Source organism: Carex rostrata, chromosome 4, assembly GCF_964058835.1.
Source record: "Carex rostrata chromosome 4, lpCarRost1.2, whole genome shotgun sequence".
NCBI classification, from domain to species: domain Eukaryota; kingdom Viridiplantae; phylum Streptophyta; class Magnoliopsida; order Poales; family Cyperaceae; genus Carex; species Carex rostrata.
In genome coordinates, this window is record NC_135921.1 from 4,207,396 (window position 1) to 4,229,740 (window position 22,345).

Genomic DNA, 22,345 nt, shown 5'->3' on the forward strand with positions numbered 1-22,345 from the left:
TTTTAAATAAAAATAGTGATTTTGTACCTATCTAAAAAGTAATAAAAGCTTTACAAAAAAAAAAAAAATATATATATATATATATATATATATATATATATATAATTTGTTAAGCATATTTAATATGGAGCATGTTCAGTGGTTCGGATCAACTATTTAAACTTTAAAAACATAAATAAAGAATGTGAGGAAAGATGAGGCATGAAAAATCTAAGTAATTGGCTCTCTTCTTAAAAAAGAATCATACAAATATCATTTAAATACAATTTTAGTGCTGCTAGAGCAACCCAAAAAATAGCACATAATCAAGTCATAGTTGCATACGGCTAGAGGAATTCATGCCATCTGAGCCTCTGAGGTAGCAGAAGTTGTCAAAACTTAAAACGGATTGAATTTAATTCACCATTTATCATTAGATGACATTTATTACAACTGGAAGGCTGCTGGGCCTATAATTAGCTTTATTGGGCCGTTGTAACTAATATGGTCAAGAAAGAATATTTGTTGAAATAGTGACATGCGATCTTTAGTTATCAGCCCTTCCTTTTATTATAATTGTTTTTTACCAGCAACCCGTTTCATAAAATGACCCACCTCTGGACAGCCTCTGTGCCCCTTTGATATGTTGTTAAACCAGTACCCCCAGTCAAATTCAAAAGAAAAAAATTATATCAAATAGTTCCTGTTGCACGGCAACTGACATATAATTTTGTATAAAATTATACAATAGATATTTTGTGCCAGTGTGAATTTTGGTAAACAACCAGTGCTCAGTTCCCACAATTGACACTACAATGTTTTAGAAAAGAAAACAACAACTGGAATAATACTCTTATAATTGCTAATTACTGATAAATGTCACATGAACTGTAAAAAATTAAAAATGCAAAGATTCCTCAGTTTTACAGGTGTACCACTGGATTATATATATTTCCAATCCCCTGTGTCACTCTAAAGCAAAGAAAAATAAATATTTAATTGTGTTCTTATTTAACTTCTACTACCCGGCTCGGAGAGTTGTTCAGCAGAGAGAGGTCCGAGACATGGAGCGCAAGCGTCAAATTCATCTTGCACGTTACTTTCTTGTACAATTGAATCACATATCAAGTACCTTAACGCTTCTAGCTGCGGTTCACACAGAAATTCACCAGCTAGCTGATTCACGACATTGTCCATGCTCGGCCTAAAACTAGGAACAAGGTGCAAACAACACAATGCAACTCTCACTAATCTCTCTTGTTGTTCGGTCTCAAACATGCCATCTAATCTTCGATCAACCATGTTCACGTAACAGTCGCTGGTGCATGTACACAAAACCCAAATTAAGAAACCAAAACATCTAAAGCATCTCTGTCATTGTTCTTTTCATTCCACACTCTCAACTGAGTCTGATTTGACGGTCTAGATCTAACAGAAATATTATTATTTTTCTTTTAAGGACCTTAAGGTGATATGAATTCATATTGGGGGGGCCGAGAGAATGAAATTAGCTGGGGTATTGTAGGAATTTATATCAACTAAGGTAACAGAATATTTCTGTTTAGCTGTGGACCGTCCGATGAGGTCCACAGAATATTGGAGGGGCCTTGCATAGTTGCATTTCTGTTTAGCTGGTTCAAATTCTGATCGAACGGTTTGGATCTAAACAGGAATATTATGTTACCTAAGAGAATAAGATTCGTCCTGCGGTCGTTGTCAAATTCATTTTTGTTTTTTTTTTAAATGGAGACCAGCGAGCGAGACGCATTCGGCAAAGAACTTCTAGAAGAAAATAATAGAAATAAAACGGATTGGGTCCATTGGGAAGGAGTCCGCATCGTCTTCATTTAACTCAAAAGTCAAAAGAGCATTTTTGAGTTAATAGATATCGGTCGTCCGATTGTAAACGGAGCCCATCCAGTCCCCACCTAAAACATAGGAGTCTTTAATATTAGTGCAGATTTAAATCACACGAATCTTAAAGTTGATCAGATGGTTCAGATGTATTAACTCAAAAGATTCTCTTTTGAGTTAATGCAGAGGATACGAATTCATTGGGAAGATGGGGACCACTTGTAAGAGAGAGAATCATCCTCACATCCTCAACTGAAATCGTTAGAGTGACAACGGTCAGTGGGACCCAGAGTGGTGATCTCCAGTACTGGATAGGAGAAAAGACCGAGTATAATAGAATTAATTAGAAGGGGAGGAAACAGAGAAGATGGAATTTAGACGACAACTAACCAAGCTGAAGATTATTTTTTCTTCGTTATTTCTTTATTAAATAGTTCTATTGTTCATTGTAACCAATTAGCAATTAATTGTCTAATTAGCGAGGGACTATAAATACTATGAAACTTGTAGAAACTGAATGTTGTTAAATAAAAGTTCCTAAATTCTTTTGCAAATTGTAAAAATTCTTTAACATTGCTTGATATATATATATTTTTTTTAAAAGGCTAATGTCCATTTCATATTACTCAAATATTGAAATTACATCATTCAATTTTGTTCAGCAGAGACTGGACTCTGTGATTGCAGTCTATCAGTACTATTAACCAACCAAAACATAGCATAAAGACATACAGAATCCAAATGTTGGTAACAGCCAGTTAATAAATGGTTGAAGCTAACTAGTTCTAAATAGCAAAAATGTTGTTGATGTGTTTTCTTCATGTGGAACTAAGGTATGTCAGCTCCGAGCTGACACTCCAGGCTCTTCAGGCAACTGGTACACTACCATCTCTAGTGGCATGAAGTGGTCCAATGGAATAGCATTTTCTATAATAGGGAGCCATCTGTCAACTGCATTTTTTATTTTCTTCCTTATATTTCTTACCCAATAGAGACAAAGATTTGATTAGTAAAATCATTGATCTAGCTGTTTTAATGGTACAATTAGTAAAGCACATTTCATTTCTATGTCTTCATATACTCCAACAAACAACACAACACTAAGTATAATAAAAAAAAATCAGAATTTTCAGTGTGTGAGAGAGTGTGTGCATAAGTGACTATATCTTCCCAAGTAGTCCAATCTTGCATCACCTGTTGACTCTTCCCTAACCAGAACCAAGCCTGCTGTGCAAATGTACATTGGAGAAAGAGATGATCAATTGTTTAAAAATCTAGACATAATTGGCAAATTTGATTACTATTCCAACCTTTAGATGCAAGATTGTCTTTAGTAAGAATTGTTTTATGTGAAACAAGTCACATGAACGCATTTATTTTTGGTGGTACTAATAAATTCCACCAGAGCACGACACTTTTTGGTTGTATTCCTATAAAGTTTAGAATTTTATAAATGGCTTGAGTTGAAAACTTCCCTGAGACTTCACGCCTCCATTCAATTTTATCATATGATATTGTAAAAGTAGTGCCGATGATGTGTAGAATTTTTGTCCATTCCATGTAATCTACTTCTATCAGTGTCACTCTAAATTTCACCCTTTGCCTTTGATAATTTACTACATCTGCTAATAAGATGTTTTTGTTGACACATTTAACAAACAACTGATAATATCTAGTAGCAAAAGTACAATTATGATACCACAAGTCTGTTCAAAATCTAACTTGAGAGTTAGACCTCTAGTTCATATGATACACAAATATTCCCTATGTTATTAAGTTTGGTCAATGCAGTCCACAAGGATGAATAAGTATTTGAGTTATGTAAGACATTTATGTATGATAAGAGTTTTTCAAGTACTAAAATATACATTTTTTTTTTTAATTTTCACCACCTAACGTTATACGGAAACGATAAATATCTCTATTATTTTATTAATATATTGGATGAGTTATGCACTACCACCGCTAACACAGAAGAGGTGTAGAATTTTTTTTGGTAATTTGTGTTTTCTAAAATAGTTTGGGAAGCGAAAAAATTGTATTTACAATAGAGTAAATTAATGAAAGTATTAAATATTATTTAGTGAGTGCAGTTTATTTAATTAGAAATTTTATGGGTCTAAGAAAATTACAGTGTAAGAGAATAATAAACTAGTGAGTAATCAACAATTTATAGTAATGCACTAATTAATAATTTTTTCTGTGTTATAGGTGGAGCCACACATGGAGTAAGGGGAGCAAAATGCCACACTACTTTTTTTTTTCACAGATATAGTTTTATTTGCATAATTTTTTGGGAGTCTGACTATAGATGATATTTCAGCACAAGTACTATATCAATTTTCAAAACATATATAATATGCTTTATGTCATAGATGATATTTCAGCACAAGTACTACCAACTTTCAAAACATATATAATATGCTTTAAATGAATAAATTCAAACTGTTTCAATCAATTTATTTCACAAGCGATATATTTACATATATATAATTTTCGATGGCATTTATTATTAAGTCAAGCAGTCAGAGAATAATGAAAAATAAATGTATCAAAATGAACTTGTAAACTATTATTTTTGATAAATAAATTTATAAATTTTGAATATAAACGTATTACTTTTGTGAATTAGATCATAGTTTGATTTCATCGTTAAAGTCTAACCGATACATTTTTAAGCGAGCTGACACTTAAATTGAAATATTATAAATTTATCCTTCATTCTAAATTTTTCTCCAAAATATCCATCTATATTTTATTTAGAAAGCATATAAAAATATAGCTTAATATGTAAATTAAGCATAAAAATCATGCTTAGTGTTAAAGTTTTGAGTCTTTTGACGCAAACTCCCACGTGTATTGGCTCCCCTAGTGTCCGAAATTTTTAAAAATACCGTTTTATTAAAATTAATAAACCAAAACACCAAATTGGACTGAAATTATTAAATTTCTCATGGCCGCTGCCAGGGGAAGCGGCCAGCTAGAACCGGGCCGCTGCGAGGGGAAGTGGGCACTTATTTGGGCCGCTTCTGGGCCCAGCGGCCACATTGATTTTGCCTTCTTTTTTTTTTCTTTTTTGGAAAAAAGAAATTTTTTTTGTATTAAAATATTAGAAATGTTGAATATATTTCTTTGAAAATAGATGAAATACAATATAATTTGATTTATTAGAAAGACTGCAACAAATAACCCGGATCAATATTTTTCAGATCGGATTTTTCGCGACTGTAAGAAAAATTAATATATTTCTTTATGTGTTATTGGAAAAAAATAAAAATAATTAGATTCTGAGTTATTGATCCCGGTTCAAAAGTCACTTCTAGGTAATCCAGAAAATATTGTGACCTTTCTAGTACATTTAATTTATAAAAAGTTGTATCTATTTTGATAATTCTTTTTGAAAAACAATAATTAAATAAATTAAAGATTTTGATTTTTTTCAAAAATAGATACAACTTTTTATAAATTAAATGTACTAGAAGGATCACAATATTTTCTGGATTACCTAGAAGTGACTTTTGAACCGGGATCAATAACTCAGAATCTAAGTATTTTTATTATTTTCCAATAACACATAAATAAATATATTAATTTTTCTTACAGCAGCGAAAAATCCGGCCTGAAAAATATTGATCCGGGTTATTTGTTGTAGTCTTTCTAATAAATCAAATTATATTGTATTTCATCTATTTTCAAAGAAATATATTCAACATTTCTAATATTTTAATACAAAAAAAAATTCTGTTTTCCAAAAAAAAAAAAAAAAAAAAAGCAAAATCAATGTGGCCGCTAGCCCCCAAAGCGGCCCAAATAAGTGTCTGCTTCCCCCCGAAGCGGCCCGGTTCCAAGTGCCCGCTTTCCCGGGAAGCGGCCATGCGAAAAATATAATTTCCAGCCGAAATTGGTGTTTTGGTTTAATAATTTTTAAAAAATGGTATTTTTAAAAATTTCGGCCCCAGTGTGCTCCAGCTCTGTCCTTATCCTCAAAAGAAATTAACAGCGAAAGATGTTGACCGTCTGACCTTCTTATTAAATTAATTTTTTACTAGTATCGTACCCGTGCGTTGCAACGGAAATATATTACAAGGTTGAATAGAATACAAAGAAATATTTTTTTTTTAAATTCACACAAAATTAAAAAAAAATATATTTAAATGAAAATAAAAGACACAAATTAAAAAAAAAACCCAAATAATAAATAACAATAAAAGAAAAAAAACAAATGAAAAAAAATATTAAATATAACATAAAAAAAAATCTTGAAGTATCATTGCGATTTAATATCTAATTTTCTCGCCTCAAATAAAACATGTCATTAAATGATTTAGAGGAGAAATGACATGTAAAGAAACAAAAATGAGAAAGATATGATTAAATAATTCAAATAAGGATTTTCTCTACATATATATTATTGATGGAAATTATTTTAACAATGAAAATTTCTCTACACAAAAGTTCTAAATATTTTTCATTTTCTCTCCAGATTGGAAATGTATTATTGTTTTCATCAGCACAAGATATGCTATTCATCTATTCACAAAGATACAATAGCTCTAAAATTTTTTTGGAAATATATGATTGTTTCCATTTTTATTGTCGAAACTATAGATGAAGATGAGAAATGAAATGGAGGAAACAGAGAAATAAGGAAATAATTTACTTGCAGGAATTGAAGATAGTTGTAAAGAGAAATAAGGAAACATATCGCTATGAATTCATTCAATTTTAATTGTGACAAATCATGTAGCAGTCTGTGTGATGAGTACATTTTAACTAAATTTAAACTTCTACACATAAAATAAATGTATTTAATCAAAAGAAGACATATTATGTGATTGGAGGGCTGATATTTAATTCGAAATTTCATATTTCAATCTCAGTCGTTGATCCGAATCAGAACAACTACGTGCATAATATAAGAATGGAGATATACCCTTACAGACTTCTCTAATTTTTTATATACCCCTCAACACTTAAATTTATCTAATATACCTCTTAACTCTTCAAATTCTTTCTTTTTTATCCAGTAAATGCAATAACTTTAGCATTAACTATAGTTAAATCTCTAGTTAAAATAATAAAAGACTAACATATCCTTTCCAATTTTTTATTTATTTTTAATGATAGAATTTGATCGGTGTCGTCCTTATTTTCTCATTCTCTTATTCGCTCTTTCTTTCATTTTGGCTCTGCCCTTTTTTTTTGTTCTGTATTAATCTTTATTTATATATATAGAGGTAGGCTATCTACTTTGTAAATTAAAGTGAGTGTTTTTAATTCTCGCTCATATATATAGTTTCAAAGTTTAAATAGTCAATCTGAACTTCTCAACATGTTCTTCATATTGAAATGTGCTTGGAGACCAAATTTTACATTTTTTTTTTGAAGATTTTTAACTCTTTTTTTTTAGAATTTTAGAAAATCAGTGTTCTTCATTAAATAAAAAATAATAAAAATTTAGAAAAACACTGATTTTTAAAACACCTACTTTAATTTGCAAAGCATGGTAGCCTACCTCCTCTCTCTCTCTATATATATAGTAACTATATGCAATGTACATGCATTTTTGTACATTGGACTATAAATTACCGGATTTAAAGTTTAAATAATCGATCCAAACTGGTCATCTTGTTCTCCATATTAATATATGTTTGGAGACCAAATTTTACATTTTTTTGAAACTTTTTACTATTTTTTTTAGATTTATTGAAAATCGTTGTTTTTCAGACAAATCTAGACCATAAAAAAACAGTGATTTTCAATAAATCTAAAAAATAGTAAAAAAAATTCAAAAAAAAATATAAAATTTGGTCTCCAAATACGTATTAATCTGAAGAATAATATGAACGGTTTGAATCGGTTATTTCAGTTCAAATAGAAAGAAGTGGGTCATTCAAAACAATCCAAGTAAAGAAAAAATACATCTTTTTTCTTGACATACTAAAACTTGTATTATACGCTGACAAGACTCATAGAATACAAGCGTTCAAAACTTGTGACAATCGGCTTCGCTTCACCTTGGAGACTCCGCTCCATCATTTCTCCACAAGATAATTAGAGATTTTAAAGCTGACGTTTTGAGAGTCGTCCGTCCGCTCTGCTTCTCCGCCTCGCCCCACCACCTCTGCCTCTCCCCTCGTCCGCCCGGTTCATTTCGACTCACTCCATTCGAGCAGATGACTCCGTCGCTATTCAATACTCCGTCTCACGTTTTGAGCAGATGCTTCCGTCCAACAGATCTAGCCACCGCTCGTCAGTCCATCTCGCCTTACTCCAACCAAGCAAGTGTTTTCATTTAACAAATCTGGTCATTGCTTTTCGATCCGCTTCGACTCTCCAGGTTCGACTGAGGGGGTTGTAAATTCGCTCCGTCCACCGTAGTATCTAATATTACTATATATGAATAAGGTACGTTTTATTCTTCCTCCTGTCCTCTCCTTTTGCCTCTTTTCACTGTTTTGGTTTCCTGTGATGTGACTGTCCTGGTCCAGTCGACTCAGCTTCTGGTCTGGCTTGATTCAATGCCTCTTCGGCTGAGTGGTGACTGTCCTGATTCAGTTCACTGTCTGGTTTGATTCAGTGCATCCTCGGTTGAAGTAGTAACTGTCCTGGTCCGGTCTGTGGAATATGATACTATCTTTGTGTAATAAAAATATTTATGCTGGAATAAATTTGTAATTTGCTCTGATGTTAAATGAAATCGTCAGGACTTACAACCAAAAAAAAAAAAACTTGTATTATAATCTCTACTCCAAACATAATTGCTTTTGTATCTTGTATTATTCAAGGAAATTCTAGATGGAAAACAACGGGAAAGTAAATCCTACAAGTGGTCCACATCAGCCAAGGCACTTAACCAAATACCCACTTTCATGCATATATATTTTTTTAACCCAACCATTTCCCAACGTTTTGGCAAGAAGCATTAATTAAAAGAGAATGAACCTTCGTTAAATAATTAAGAAACATGGGATTACATAAAAACATGTGCAATATGCTACAATAGTGAAATTTAATAGAATAGGACTAGGGTTATCTTAAGTTTGTTAAGTTTTTTTGAACTCAATTATAAAACATATTTAATTAGTTTCAAATAACAAATTTGAACCATTTAAATCCATCTACCTTATGAAATTATGTGTTTATATACAAAAAAAATAGTTTTAAATTTAATTTTATATAGAGTCTAGTGGTAATAAAAACATTCTAAAAATGAATGCATTAAAATTAATTTGTAAGTCTTCTAATTTTGACTGCTTGACTTTATACTAAATTAATTTGAAAATTTAAAATTTTCACATATAGGATACATTATTCACAAGGTAGATAAGTTTTAACAGCTCAAATTCGTCATTTAAAGTCGATCCAATAGATTTTGAGGCTGAGTTCACCAATGAACTATGAACAAGTTCCTCCCAAAACTAAAAATATAACTTCAATTCATTTGATGTTTTTTGCTTGTGTCATGCGTCAATCTCTTTTGCACTTCTGAAACAATAAGAGAGCTAGTGCCTTACAGGGTCCAAATCTCGTAAAGTAATTCAATTTTTTAGTTTAGATCCGAACCGTCTAATTCGAATCCAGATCAATCTGGTCCGAAATAGAGCGCACGTACCTCTTTAATTTAATGGTTTGGATCTGAACTAAAAAATTAGGTTACTTTAGGAATTCTGAACTCGTGTATTATTTGTAAAGTCTAAGATGAGGAATGCATCATGCATTTGCTGAAATGCATGGGATGAGGAATACTAGGTCACAATTGTCAATTTAATTTTTTATTATTATTAAATAGTATTTTTAAGTGATTAAATCAAATAACTGTGGATTTAATGCAACGATACATGTTTCGTCCCTCTGCGGAAAGGTCATTGGTTTAATTAACAATGATAGCATGTAAAAGATGCTGGGTAGATCAGGATCTTTTAATTCAAAAAAAGTGATTAAATCAATAGATGAGTATATTAATCAAATAATAAAATTTAGATGGAAAAAATAATTAATTTTTAAATTTAAATATAAATTATCTGAATCATATATTTACGATGGATATATATCTAAATGTCTCTTCTAAATATTATTCTGAATACAAAAGCGCTAATAAGTTTTCAACGAGGACGTCACTCAAATCAAAATATAATTTATATGGAAAAAATATAGATATATATATTGGAGTTGGCGAAAGGAAAGAGCCATAATGAAATAATAAATAAGTGTGTGGAGTTTTTATTCAAAGGGTTTTGGATAAAATCTCATCCAAAGTCAGTTGTAAATCGTTCGATCTGTATTGAAATTTAAATGAATGGTTTAGATTTACAGAGCCATTTTAAGTTGTTAAGTTTTAAATATGTTGGTGCAAATCTTAAAACAAGTCAAATAGTAAGGCCCGGATTTGGATGAGATTATATCAAAATCCCTTTGGACAAAATCCAATTCGTAAATAAGTTGAAGAAAAATTGAGAAACTATATTGAAAATTTGTGTAGCATAAATTTGTAATTGATACGACATTCTGGAGCTGTTCAACGTGGATTGAGGATTTAAAGTTTAGGGTTTTAGGTTTAGGATTTAAAACAAGCTATCTATTATCTTCCAAATCATACCTACTTAACAATTGAGAGATACTATTTCAACTGAGGCGAGGAATTCGGTGTGAGCGACTGAGCGATTTCTCCTTCCTACGATGGTCTGAGCTAGCTAAGCTACTTCTAATTTCTTTCAATTTCATTCGTTCCCTTAATTTATTTGATTGTGTCAGAGTATTTGATTTATTTTCTTAATTTAATGGAAACCCTTGTATGCTACGAAGACCGACCAGAAATGGTGCCAAAAGGGGAATCAGACAGAAGAGGAGCGGGACTGGGCCAACCTTCCCGAGGGAATAGTGGCGCAGATCGGCGAAATCTTCCTGGCCCACGATTTGCTCCCATACATCTCTCTGCGCGGTGTGTGTCACCGCTGGAGGCAGGCCACAAAGAATCCGGTAAACACCGATAGGCGCTTCCGTCCCTTCAACTGGATTTTGATCGATCCAGTCACCAATTTGTGCCATTCTCAATCTGTACTTGCTGAACCGTTTGTTTTTTATCAAAGCCAATGCCTCTTCCTCAATGTCGCAAGCGGCAAGCGCATCCAGGCCGACATCCCTGAGTTGCACAGCCACTGCATCCGTGCTTGCGTCGATGGCCTTCTTCTCTTAACTAAGATTGGTATCGCTGACGCCCCAACCCGGCTATTGAATCCGTTCACCGGTGCCATGACAGATTACCCAGCCTTGTCCACGCTGCACTCTGAGATTGAGTTGCCACTATCCATATGCTTTGCTTCCCCTACTGCATCAATCCTTGTGATTCTCGCCGGACGTTATGCGGCGTATGCGGTTCCCGGGTTGAAAGAGTGGGAACCCATTGCCAACCGCAACCCTCTTTGGAATTGCCACAGGGCAGCACATGCTTACTTTCAAAGTTACACTTATGTCTTTTCTTTTACAAAAACTGGTAGTCCCTTTGAACCTTGTCTGAAACGATTTAAGGTTGATGATGCAAATCCTGATCATGTTGATTTGCGGGTGGAGTGCCTAGGGATTTCCCAGAAAGATTTGGCGTGGCACTTACAGGGCATAGTATCTGTGGTGGAGTCTGATGGGGAACTGCTATTTCTTAGTCGGAGGCACATATGGGGCGTAGCATCCTTGGTAGAGTCTGATGGGGAACTGCTATTTCTTAGTCGATTGCGCGGTCGCGGGGATATGAACTTCTCTTTCTTTCAGGTATTTAGGGTTGTCATTGAGGAAGGTGTCAATGGTGAGGTAAAGGCTCACCTGGTTCCCTTAAACAACATCGGTAAGCGTGCTATATTAATCAACAAAGTGTTTGGAAGCTTCTCTGTCTCTACTGATGTATTCCCTTGCGTTAAGCCGAACTCAATATATTGCTACCGTGGTGATTCACTAAATATTTACCATCTGGGAGGTATCTGCTGCAAATCCCTGGACCCAAACATAGCTCCACCTGGTTACTGCTATTGGCCAGATGGTAATAGTCAATTCATCGGAGAAAACATTTCTGTCTTTTGCGGCCTTCCAATCTCCAAGGGGTAGCCGTCACATACTGGTATTCTTATGTTTACTAATTTTCTTCCGCTCTTGCTAAATCTCTTGCTCTTGTCTTGATTTTTCAGTTTAGTCTGTAGCCCTGTGCTCTTCTTTTCTAATTCACTCATTTGCTTTTGCAGGGGCTGGGGTTGCTAACTGACTTTTGCTCTTTCTTACATGCATGCTGGTTTATTTTCTGTGTCTGAGAAAACTGTGGCTTTGCTTTAGTTGGTCTGGCGACTTGGATATGCCAGTTATGCTTTTTGATTGTGAATTGCGTATACTTGAGGTTTTTGAAGGGGATACATGAAATTCCCCCTTATCTATTTTAGCCATTATATTTGTTATCCAACTTGAGTTACTTCTTTGGGAATTACTTTACGTGATGTCAGTTAGTAGGGAAGACTTCTAGGTATAGGCTTGATGACTGAGTTAAATCATATTAGAATTCTCTATTGTCTGGTGCTATGTATGAGCACTAGTGTTAATTTTTTTTGGAAGTACAGGTTATTAGTCTTTGTTGAAGTCTTGATGTAATTTAACATTAGTTTCTGAGTGAGTCTATGGTAATATGCATATCACGGGTTGTTACCGTGCTACGGCTCTATATTCAAGTTTTTAAATCCTAACGGTCGATCCAAACCATTCATCTTGTTCTCCATATTAATATGTGTTTGGAGACCAAATTTTACATTTTTTGAAATTTTTTTACTATTTTTTTAGATATTTAGAAAATCACTTGATCTGAAAATTCTGGACCATCCAAAAACAGTGATTTTCAATAAATCTAAAAAAATAGTAAAAAAATTTCAAAAAATGTAAAATTTGGTCTCCAAACACATATTAATATGGAAAACAAGATGAACGGTTCGGATCGACTGTTAGGATTTGAAAACTCGAATATAGAGCCGTAGCACGGTGCCAAATCGTGATATGCATATTACCATAGACTCACTCTTAGTTTCTTAATGAAACGGGCAACAACCTTTTTTCCAAAAACTAAATCTGTTGTCTATCTTATGTTTGTCTTTCTTGCATGTGTAGTGCAATCCTGCTTTCTTCGCATTTGTGCCAGTATACAGGGAATCCTTTCCATTTTTTTTGTCTGCCTCATGCCTGTGGATATGCTGAGTTATACTCTTTTGTAGCAGCCATGATACTACTGATTTATGTCTTTCTTAATTGCATATGTGTGATATGCTCTTCTTTGAATTTATTTCTTTGGTAATTTATTTCAGTAGCACAAAGAGTTGTATCAGTACAAAAGAATCTACATCCAACCCTTTATCAGCCTGTACCGGTAGGAAGTTGCTCCTGCCCAGAAAGAAAATTGTTCATCTCCCTTGTGAGTTGATACCTGATGATATTTTGTAAGATAGAAGTATTTAGTATTTTATTTTTAGTTGAATGTCTTCATTGTTTCCCTAAAAAAAAAAAGTTTATTCTAGCTAAAAAATATTGATTGATGTTTTTAGTAACAATTGTACCAAAAACTTTATTCCAAGTTTCCAATTGCAGTGGGAGTGTGGGACAGATATACCTGTGCAAATTGCAGTCGACAGTATTTCTTTTTTTGTTCAGTGAAACTTTTTTCTTAATTATAAGAAAATATTTTATAATAGTACTCCCCAAGAAGTCGTCATCCGAGAGTACATACTGGTACGTACCAGTGACAATAATAGTAACAGTAGCTGCCATTTAGTTTGGTTGGAATAGATGCTGCTGCAATTGATGAAGCATATACAACGAATAACATAAAAGAGGAGTTTGGAAATTCAAAGCAGTTCTGCACCTGAGAAAGTTTACATGCTCACTGGTACCAAAGTTTTGTGGCATATCAGACAGCATGAGGTTGGAAGCCACCTTTAATCAAATCTCTAGCACCTGATAAACCTCATGAAAAATATCGCATGTGGTTGGGATTCAATTTCAATCTATTTCGGGACTTTACCGCCTCCTGTCTCTAAGACTCGAACTGTCAGAGCAGCCCCACAAATCACAATCAATCTGAAATTAAGAAATAATGAAAAAGAGAAGAAATAATGAAACTCATGAGATCAAGTAATTACCATGTATGATTGCATTAAATTCTGTCAATTTGAACTTGGTACGTGCTGATCTAATTTAATCTAAAACTTGTCAGCCTCCCTCTGTTATATGGAGAAGAAATGTATCTTTCTAATTGTTTCTTAGAATATTGGGTGAGCCAAAAAATTGTACTCTGTACTCTGACTCAATTTGTGCGGTGACACGAGAAATACTTGAGCCAAAAATTATTGTAAAGATAACATTCATGATCTACCTTGTGGTATATATATAAATGTTGAAAATATGTACTTTATTAAGTTAAATGGTTAAGAACTGACTTACGAGTAATCAATAATTTATAATAACACGAATGATTTTCTCTATGTATCACAGGTGGAGTTACATGGAGTTCGGGGAGAAAAAAATATCACAATCAATTTTTTTTCTTACAAATAGGCTTTCATTTATATACTTTTATCATAAAAACTATTAAAATATATTAAGATTCACAAGATTAAAACCTTGCGCTTGATTATACGAATTTTTTTTTTCAAAAGATTCTTCTATTGTTATATATTTTTTTCAAATAAAGAATTTTATTTGTGTGCTATCAATAGTATAACTACGTGATACACTATCGTCTAAAAAAACGTATCAAGTTTTAAATAACGAATTTTAAATTATTAAAACTGATTTATTTCACAAGTTATGTATTTACGTATAAATTTTTTAAAATTATAAATTATTTAACATCAACTCAAATAATTAAAAAATAAAAATTATAAATAACTTTATAAATTATTGTTTCAAGTTTATATCCGATAACCAAACTTCATTATAATTAAAAATATACTTATTTAATATTATGTATAATTCCAAAGTTGTGACGCAAGCTGTTGTGTATGTTTGGTCCGCCTGTCTGAAATTTTTTTTTAGAAACCAGCAATAAAAAAAATAGATTTTATCAAACTAACTTGATTGTTTTATTTTTTTTATAAAAATTATAAGAACCAAGATATCATTTCGGTTCTCTTTTTCTTTTCTTTTTTGACTAAATTGCTATTTTAGTCTCAGCTGTTTTCGCAAAATTACATTGAAAAATTATGAAAATAATTCAAACCGAATTGTCATTTCGGCTCCCAAAAAATTTTTGGACCGAAATAGTATATCAACTCTTATGATTTTTGAAAAAAAAAAAGATAATCATCTTAGTTTCATAAAAAAAAAAAATTAATTATGGTTTAAAAAAAAAAATCGCCAGTCTTCTCCAGCTATTTACTCTTCTTGAATATTCCATCGCCGCCGCGTAAGCTCTTTTCACCTTCCAGCCTTCCAGGTGCTGTATGAGTTTTTGTTTGTCAGGTGTTGCTGCTCTAGAATATTCCACCTAGAACTCTTCAACGTATTGTCCTTTGTATCTTGTATTATTCTAGAAAATTCTAGAAGAAAACAAAGAGAAAGTAAATTCTACAAGCGGTCCCCTGTCCACATCAGCCAAGGAATCTTGCCAGATATTCCCTCGGTACCTTTTTACTTCTTTGTTAAGGATGCGTTCTGATGAATTCAGGAATAACTCGGAATAACAGTTATTTTTGAGTTCGAAGTAGTTATTAATTCAATATTTCATAGAAATAACAGAATAGCAACTAATTCAAGTTATTCCTTTGTTGAAAATAATATTTTTTTTTTTCATTCAAATGTGCTGTGTTGAGAATATCTCGTCAGGAATAGCAGTTATTTTTAAATTAACACTATTCCTATGTCATCCAAATGCACCCTAAAAGAAACTTTCATTCATATTTTTTTTCTTCTAATCGACAGAATGAATCTTCGTTAAGTAACTAATAAACATAGGACTACCCAAAAACATGTGCAATATGTTACATATATAAATAAATAAAAACCTTAACTAATCCTTTACAAGCTGCTTGCTCATGAGCACATCCAAAAATCTTCTTTCATGTAAAAGAACAAAAAAATATTCACCAATTAATTAATTGAATCCGGGGTTACACAAAAACAAATCCCCTTGTAATATAATCTGTATATGTACAAAAAATAAATGAATAATCAAAGAATAAAAAATAGCTTTCTCAATCCTAACTACAAAAAATATCTTTCTTACTTTTTCTTCTTCATTTAATTTCCAATTTTGCCCTCTTTACCAGTTGAACTCTTCTCCATCAAGTTCTAACAAATCTTGCAATCCATCCCACATCTCTGTTGTCTCCTGTTGCATTTCTTGATCCCCTGTACCAACCCATTTCTGTTGCTGCTCCTGCTGTTGCGGTCCCGCTGTCAGATACGAACCCGACTCTAACTCTATGCCGTGATTCACATTCTGCAATCCGGTATCCTGCGAAGGTTTCTCTTCTGGGAATGGAAAATTCAGCTTGGCTCGGGCCCCTCGGAACTCAATTGCTGCCGTGTCGTATGCTCTAGCAGCTTCCTCAGCAGTCTGAAATGTTCCCAGCCATTTTCTCACAGCGCGATGCGGGTCCCGGATCTCAGCGGCCCATTTCCCCCACGGCCGCTGCCTAACTCCTCTGTACTTATTCTTCTTTATCTTCTTTATCTTTTTTCCTTTCTGATTGATTGAATCAGTACTAGTTCCAGCTGCCGGTGTTGCCGATACATCTCCATCCTCATTTGATGTGAAAAATTCGCAACCGAGGCATCCGTCAATTCCACACTGATGGCAAACCGGAAACGACGGCAATTCCGGTGGAGGTGTGGTGTAATTGGAGACTACATGGAGTAGAGCAGAGATGATGATCGAGTTCTCTTTCTCCTGAGAAAGCCGGCGAGGTACCACAACTGGAGTTCTTTTCGAGTTTGGGTCAGCGATCATGGCGGGTTCTCTTTAGCTTCTCCTTAGTTTGGTTTCTGAGAGCTGACAAGTTTGAGTTCAGTGTGTGTGTTGTGTACCTGTGTGGAGTTGAATCTTGATGTGTTTGTCAAAGGAAGAGAAAGTAAGTGCGCGTATATATATGGGAGGCGCAAGTGAAAAGACACGGAGTTAACGTCGGTCGTTAGTTTTCTTAGTTAGTGTTATGGGTCCATTGGACCGACCTCATGGGATATTTTATATTTATGGTACAGATTAAAAGTGCTGGAAATATGTAACCTTAATTAAGTTGGTTAAGAATTTGACGGATATTAAGTGAAAATTTTGTATTTATTAATATCGAAAATAAATGAAAGTATTAAGTACAATTTAGTGAATATATATTTAGGAATTTTATATTTGTCTAAGAAAATTACAAGTATTTTGTTTGTGCATTGCAACGGATATTTTATGAAAGAACAAAAAAAAATTCTCATAGAAAATGATATGTTTTTACAAAATAATAAGTTAATAAAAAAATAATTATTTAACAATATATATATAAATTTTGAATTTATAAATTTAAATTTTGTAAATAAACACATTATTTGTGAAATAAATTGGTTTAAACAATTTAAACTCGTTATTTAAAATCTGTCGGATAGGTTTTGAAGCCGGCGACATTGGATATGAAATGTTATAAATATATGTCCCAAAATATTCTTCGATTTAAAAAAAAAAATGTAACTTAATATTTAAACTAATTATAAAAATTCATGCTTAATTATAAAAAAAAAATGAATTATTGCTCCGTCAGTCTGCCTGTGCTTACCCTGAAAAAAACAGCTAGAGATCGATGTTGACCGTCTGAGCTTCATATAATATCTATATTACTCGTTACTTTTGACCCAATCTCAGACTTTTTATTTTTGTGGAAATCAATCTGTGCCTCATTTCTGCTGCGCCGCGTAGTCTCAGGTCAGGTGTTATTATATGTGCTTTTGTTTGTTTGTCAAGTGTCGCTGCTCTACAATATCCCCATTAAAATTATCTTCGTCATTTATAAATTGAGGAGGGTTTAATGTTTTTATTTTTATTTTTGGTGGGTTCACTATATATTTTTTTTAAATTTTTTAATATTAAAAGTTTTGAAACTTATATTTCAAAATAAAATTTAAATGTGATCTATATTATTTTATTTACATGCACAAAATAATTTATTATTTTTCATTTTTGTTTTCTATATGAATCAATAAGTTGAATAATCAACGCTTAGATTTTATCCAAATCAAAGTATTCTTTTGCAAATTTTTAATATCGATTAAAACAAAGTCGCAATGTCTTAATCTTTTATATCTGCATAGATAAAATGATATAGATTAAATCTAATGATTTTATTTTAATATTTGAGTTTTAAATTTTAAGCTATCAACATTTAAAAAATTGAGGCACAATAGAGGCACAAAAAGTGGAGGCGAATTCTCCTGTTATTGATTTACCATTTTTGATGAATACAAAATAATTTGATACTTTAAATTAGAAATTATGGTCATAATTTGAATGAGTTCTGGATTAATTTTTTTTCTTTTATATATAGAAATAGAAAAAGTGCTCAAGTATTTTAATGGAATATATCTGTCAATAGAAATAGAAAGAAATGGGTCATTCCAGACAGTTCAGGTGAAATAAAAAAAAATACATTTTTTTTTGACAGACTAAAACATGGATTATACATTATTTTTTATATTTGAAGTATTCTAGATCATTCTAGAAGGAAAACAAAGAGAGTAAATCCAACAAGCGGTCCACTGGCCACATCAGCGAAGGAACTTAGCAGATATTCTCTCCGTACCTTTTTGCTTTTTTTTATTGAAAGAATCTTTCATGTGTTATTTTTTTTAAACCTCCCAATTCCCAACGTTTTTTTGTCAAGAATTAAGCATTAAAAAATCCTGAGAATGAATCTTTATTTAATTAATAAACACAGGATTACCCATAAAAAACATGTGTAATATGTTACATATTTAACATAACAAGTCTCAACTAAAAAGAACAAAAAGTTAACAAAAACCAAAAAATTCTGACAATTGAATCCGGGGTCACACAAAAACAAAACCCCTTGTAATATACTCTATCTAAGTAAAAAAAAATCAAGTAATAAATTAATCAAAGAATAAATAGCTTTCAGCTAATTAATTTGTCAATCCTAGCTACAAAAAATATCTTTCTTCCTCTTCATGTAATTTCCCATTTTGCCCTCTCTACCAGTTGAACTCTTCTCCATCAAGAGCTAACAAATCTTGCAATCCATCCCACATCTCTGCTGTCTCTTGTTGCATTTCTTGATCCCCTGTACCAACCCATTTCTGCTGCAACTCCTGTTGTTGCGGTCCCACTGTCAGATACAAACCCGACTCTATGCCGTGATTCACATTCATCAATCCGATATCCTGCGAAGGTTTTTCTTCTGGGAATGGAAAATTCAGCTTGGCGCGGGCCCCTCGGAACTCAATTGCTGCCGTGTCGTACGCTCTAGCAGCTTCCTCAGCAGTCTCAAATGTTCCCAGCCATTTTCTCACAGCGCGATGCGGGTCCCGGATTTCAGCGGCCCATTTCCCCCACGGCCGCTGCCTAACTCCTCTGTACTTATTCTTCTTTATTTTCTTTATCTTTTTTCCTTTCTGATTGATTGACTGAGTACCAGTTCCAGCTGCCATTGGTGCCGACAAATCTCCATCCTCACTTGATGTGAAGAAGTCGCATCCGAGGCATCCGTCAATTCGGCACTGATGGCAAACCAGAAATGGCGGCAGTTCCGGTGGTGGTGTGGTGTAATTGGAGACTACATGGATTAGAGTCGAGATGATGATCGAGTTCTCTTTCTGATGAGATAGCCGGCGAGGTACCATAGCTGGAGTTCGGTTCGAGTTCGGGTCAGCGATCATGGCGGATTCTCTTTTGCTTCTCCTTAGTTTGGTTTCTGAGAGCTGACAAGTTTGAGCTCAGTGTGAGTTGTGTGCGGTTGAATTTTGATTTGTTTGTCAAAGGAAGAGAAAGTAAGAGCGCGTCTATATATGGGAGGTGATTGTGGAAGAACACGGAGTTAACGTCGGTCGTTAGTTTTCTTAGTTTGAAGTATAATGGGCCCATTGAACCGACCTCATGGGATACTTTCATTGTTTATGAAACGAGATTGGGTTGATTTTCCGCGTGGGACACGTGCTGAATTTGGAATCCCGTTTAACTTTTAATCGACGCACGACCGATGCACGTGAGATGACGTAATTGCTTTTGTCACAGAGCTGATGCGGTGGTTTTGAATATTGGTATTGTGCCCTTTGACTGCGGCAATATATGACATGTGGAACCCACATGAATGACTGGGACCAGACATTTGGCTTAAAAAAAATGCTCCGATGTGCCCTGCTGTTTGCTTTGAGGCAAACAATTTTTGTTTTTAAAATTCTAAAGCATATTTGCTCCGAATATTTTAATTTTCAAGCCAATCTGATGTGAAATCGACAGACAATATGGTACAAGAAATAAAAAATTGAAATGTGAAACGTGAAACCCTTCACCAATTTATATTAAAACAATGCGATCCATTCCTATTTTACCTGGCATCACTAATTGGGGCGTATATAACTATAAGCAATGAGCTCATCATTGCAACGATTGTAATGATGTCATGATGATACAAAAATGTCATAAATAAAGTTTTACTCGTTAAATTTTTGGAAAAAATATTTTACAATGAAAATTAATTACGAGAATTTAACGAAAATTTATTGAAAATATGTAACTAAAATTATAAAAGTGTTTTTATATCATTTAAATAAACTAATTAATTATCACATTTTATCTAATTAAACATTCTTTTCGTAACCGGTTACATACAAAAAGAAGTGTATGTTTTTCAATCTATTACTATTTGTTTTAAAATTACAGCAAGTTTTATATATAAGCTATTCAAATCATAGAAAAAAAAATAATCTTAATTTTTAGCCAATCACATCTTACAACAAACAACCGTACAATTTATATTAAAACGATGCGATCCATTCCTATTTTTAGGTGAAATCGTCAAACTTGTTGTGTTATATAAACCAATAAAGGAGGTCATCATTGGAATATGCTAGCATGCTATGCATAGCATAGAGCCCCTCCATGCAACGCCTTGGATTTTGACTTTTCAAAATCCTAACGGTCGATCCGAACCGTTCATCTTGTTCTCCATATTAATATGTGTTTGGAAACCAAATTTTACATTTTTTGAAATTTTTTTACTATTTCTTTAGATTTATTGAAAATCGCTGTTTTTTTATGGTCCAGATTTGCTGAAAACAGCGATTTTCAATAAATCTAAAGAAATAGTAAACAAAATTCAAAAAATGTAAAATTTGGTCCTCAAACACATATTAATATGGAGAACAAGATGAACGGTTCGGATCGACCGTTAGGATTTTGAAAAGTCAAAATCCAAGGCGTTGCATGGAGGGGCTCTATGTTATGCATAGCATGCTAGCATATTCCGTCATCATTTTAATAATTGCAATGATTATAAAAAGGGAGCTGCTAATAGTACTCGCACTACAGTACCCACACTATATCCGCAGGGGGATTACCGAAAATTAAATGTGAAAATATAACTTCTTGTGAGGATCGCAAAAGCTGCACAATTCGATTTTTTTTTCTAAAGTGTTAATACCTATAAATGGAAGTATTTATACTTATGTACGGAAGTATTTATATCTATGATGTGAACAATTATTTATTGCGTGAATTCTTAAAGCACGAAGATAACAATACCCGCGCTACAATACCCGGGGACCGCAAAAACTTCACAATTTGAATTTTTTTTCTAAATTATTAATATCTATGTAATTTTATCTTTCAAATGAGATCCATGATGACGTACTTTCAAACTCATCGTCGCGCAAGTGTTTATACCTCGCCGTACAAGTATTTATATCTAAACTTGCTAGTATTATTTTTTTACATATAACACTAAAAATATTAATATCTAAATATTAAAAGTATTTATACCTATGAGGTCAACTATGTTTGTTAGAGGAAGATTGACGCAGGAATTATTGAGGAACTCAAAAAGATATTATCATAATAAGTTACGCATCAAAGTATTAATATTTTACTTTTTTTAAGTGCTAATATCTTATCTTTTAAGTATTTATATCTACAAAGATATAAATATTTAAGTATTTTTTACATATGACACTGAAAGTATTAATATCTAAGTATTGAAAGTATTTATATCTATGCACTGAAGTATTTATTTTTATGATGTCAACTATTTTTGTTAGAGAAAGGTTGACGCGGAATTAGTGCCGAGACATTGAACCATACAATTAGTGGGGACCATAGAGAAAGGGTGCTGCTTGGATTTTAGAATAATAATTAGTTGAGACTATATAATATATTTTTAGAATAATCATTATTAGACACAATATAATTAGTGGGGACCATAATACATTATTCCTTCAAGTGCAGGTACCGTACGGGTATTGTAGCGCGGGTACTGAAATAATTATTCTTATAAAAAATTGTCAC

The 22,345-nt window shown here is 32.9% G+C and overlaps 3 protein-coding genes across 3 annotated transcripts; 1 reads left to right on the forward strand and 2 right to left on the reverse strand.

The window, feature by feature from the left end:
• The first annotated feature begins 10,365 nt into the window (after positions 1–10,365).
• LOC144553533 (uncharacterized) lies at positions 10,366–12,685 on the forward strand. Its single transcript, XM_078301738.1, has 3 exons — positions 10,366–10,515; positions 10,639–11,941; positions 12,063–12,685. Exons 1-2 carry the CDS (start codon positions 10,513–10,515, stop codon positions 11,926–11,928), a joined length of 1,293 nt encoding a protein of 430 aa, XP_078157864.1. The 5' UTR covers positions 10,366–10,512; the 3' UTR covers positions 11,929–11,941; positions 12,063–12,685.
• Positions 12,686–15,775: 3,090 nt separating this feature from the next.
• On the reverse strand, positions 15,776–16,882 carry LOC144552766 (ethylene-responsive transcription factor ERF109-like). Its single transcript, XM_078300756.1, has one exon. The coding sequence runs from the start codon at positions 16,799–16,801 to the stop codon at positions 16,112–16,114; it is 690 nt and encodes a 229-aa protein (XP_078156882.1). The 5' UTR covers positions 16,802–16,882; the 3' UTR covers positions 15,776–16,111.
• Positions 16,883–18,935: 2,053 nt separating this feature from the next.
• Positions 18,936–19,836, reverse strand: LOC144552767 (ethylene-responsive transcription factor ERF109-like). The gene has a single exon (XM_078300757.1). The coding sequence runs from the start codon at positions 19,720–19,722 to the stop codon at positions 19,039–19,041; it is 684 nt and encodes a 227-aa protein (XP_078156883.1). The 5' UTR covers positions 19,723–19,836; the 3' UTR covers positions 18,936–19,038.
• Positions 19,837–22,345: the final 2,509 nt, after the last annotated feature.

What these genes read in the sequence shown, in the direction of transcription:
- LOC144552767 (XM_078300757.1), bottom strand. Translation starts at nt 19,722, where the DNA reads ATGATCGCTGACCCGAACTCGAACCGAACTCCAGCTATGGTACCTCGC.
- LOC144552766 (XM_078300756.1), bottom strand. Translation starts at nt 16,801, where the DNA reads ATGATCGCTGACCCAAACTCGAAAAGAACTCCAGTTGTGGTACCTCGC.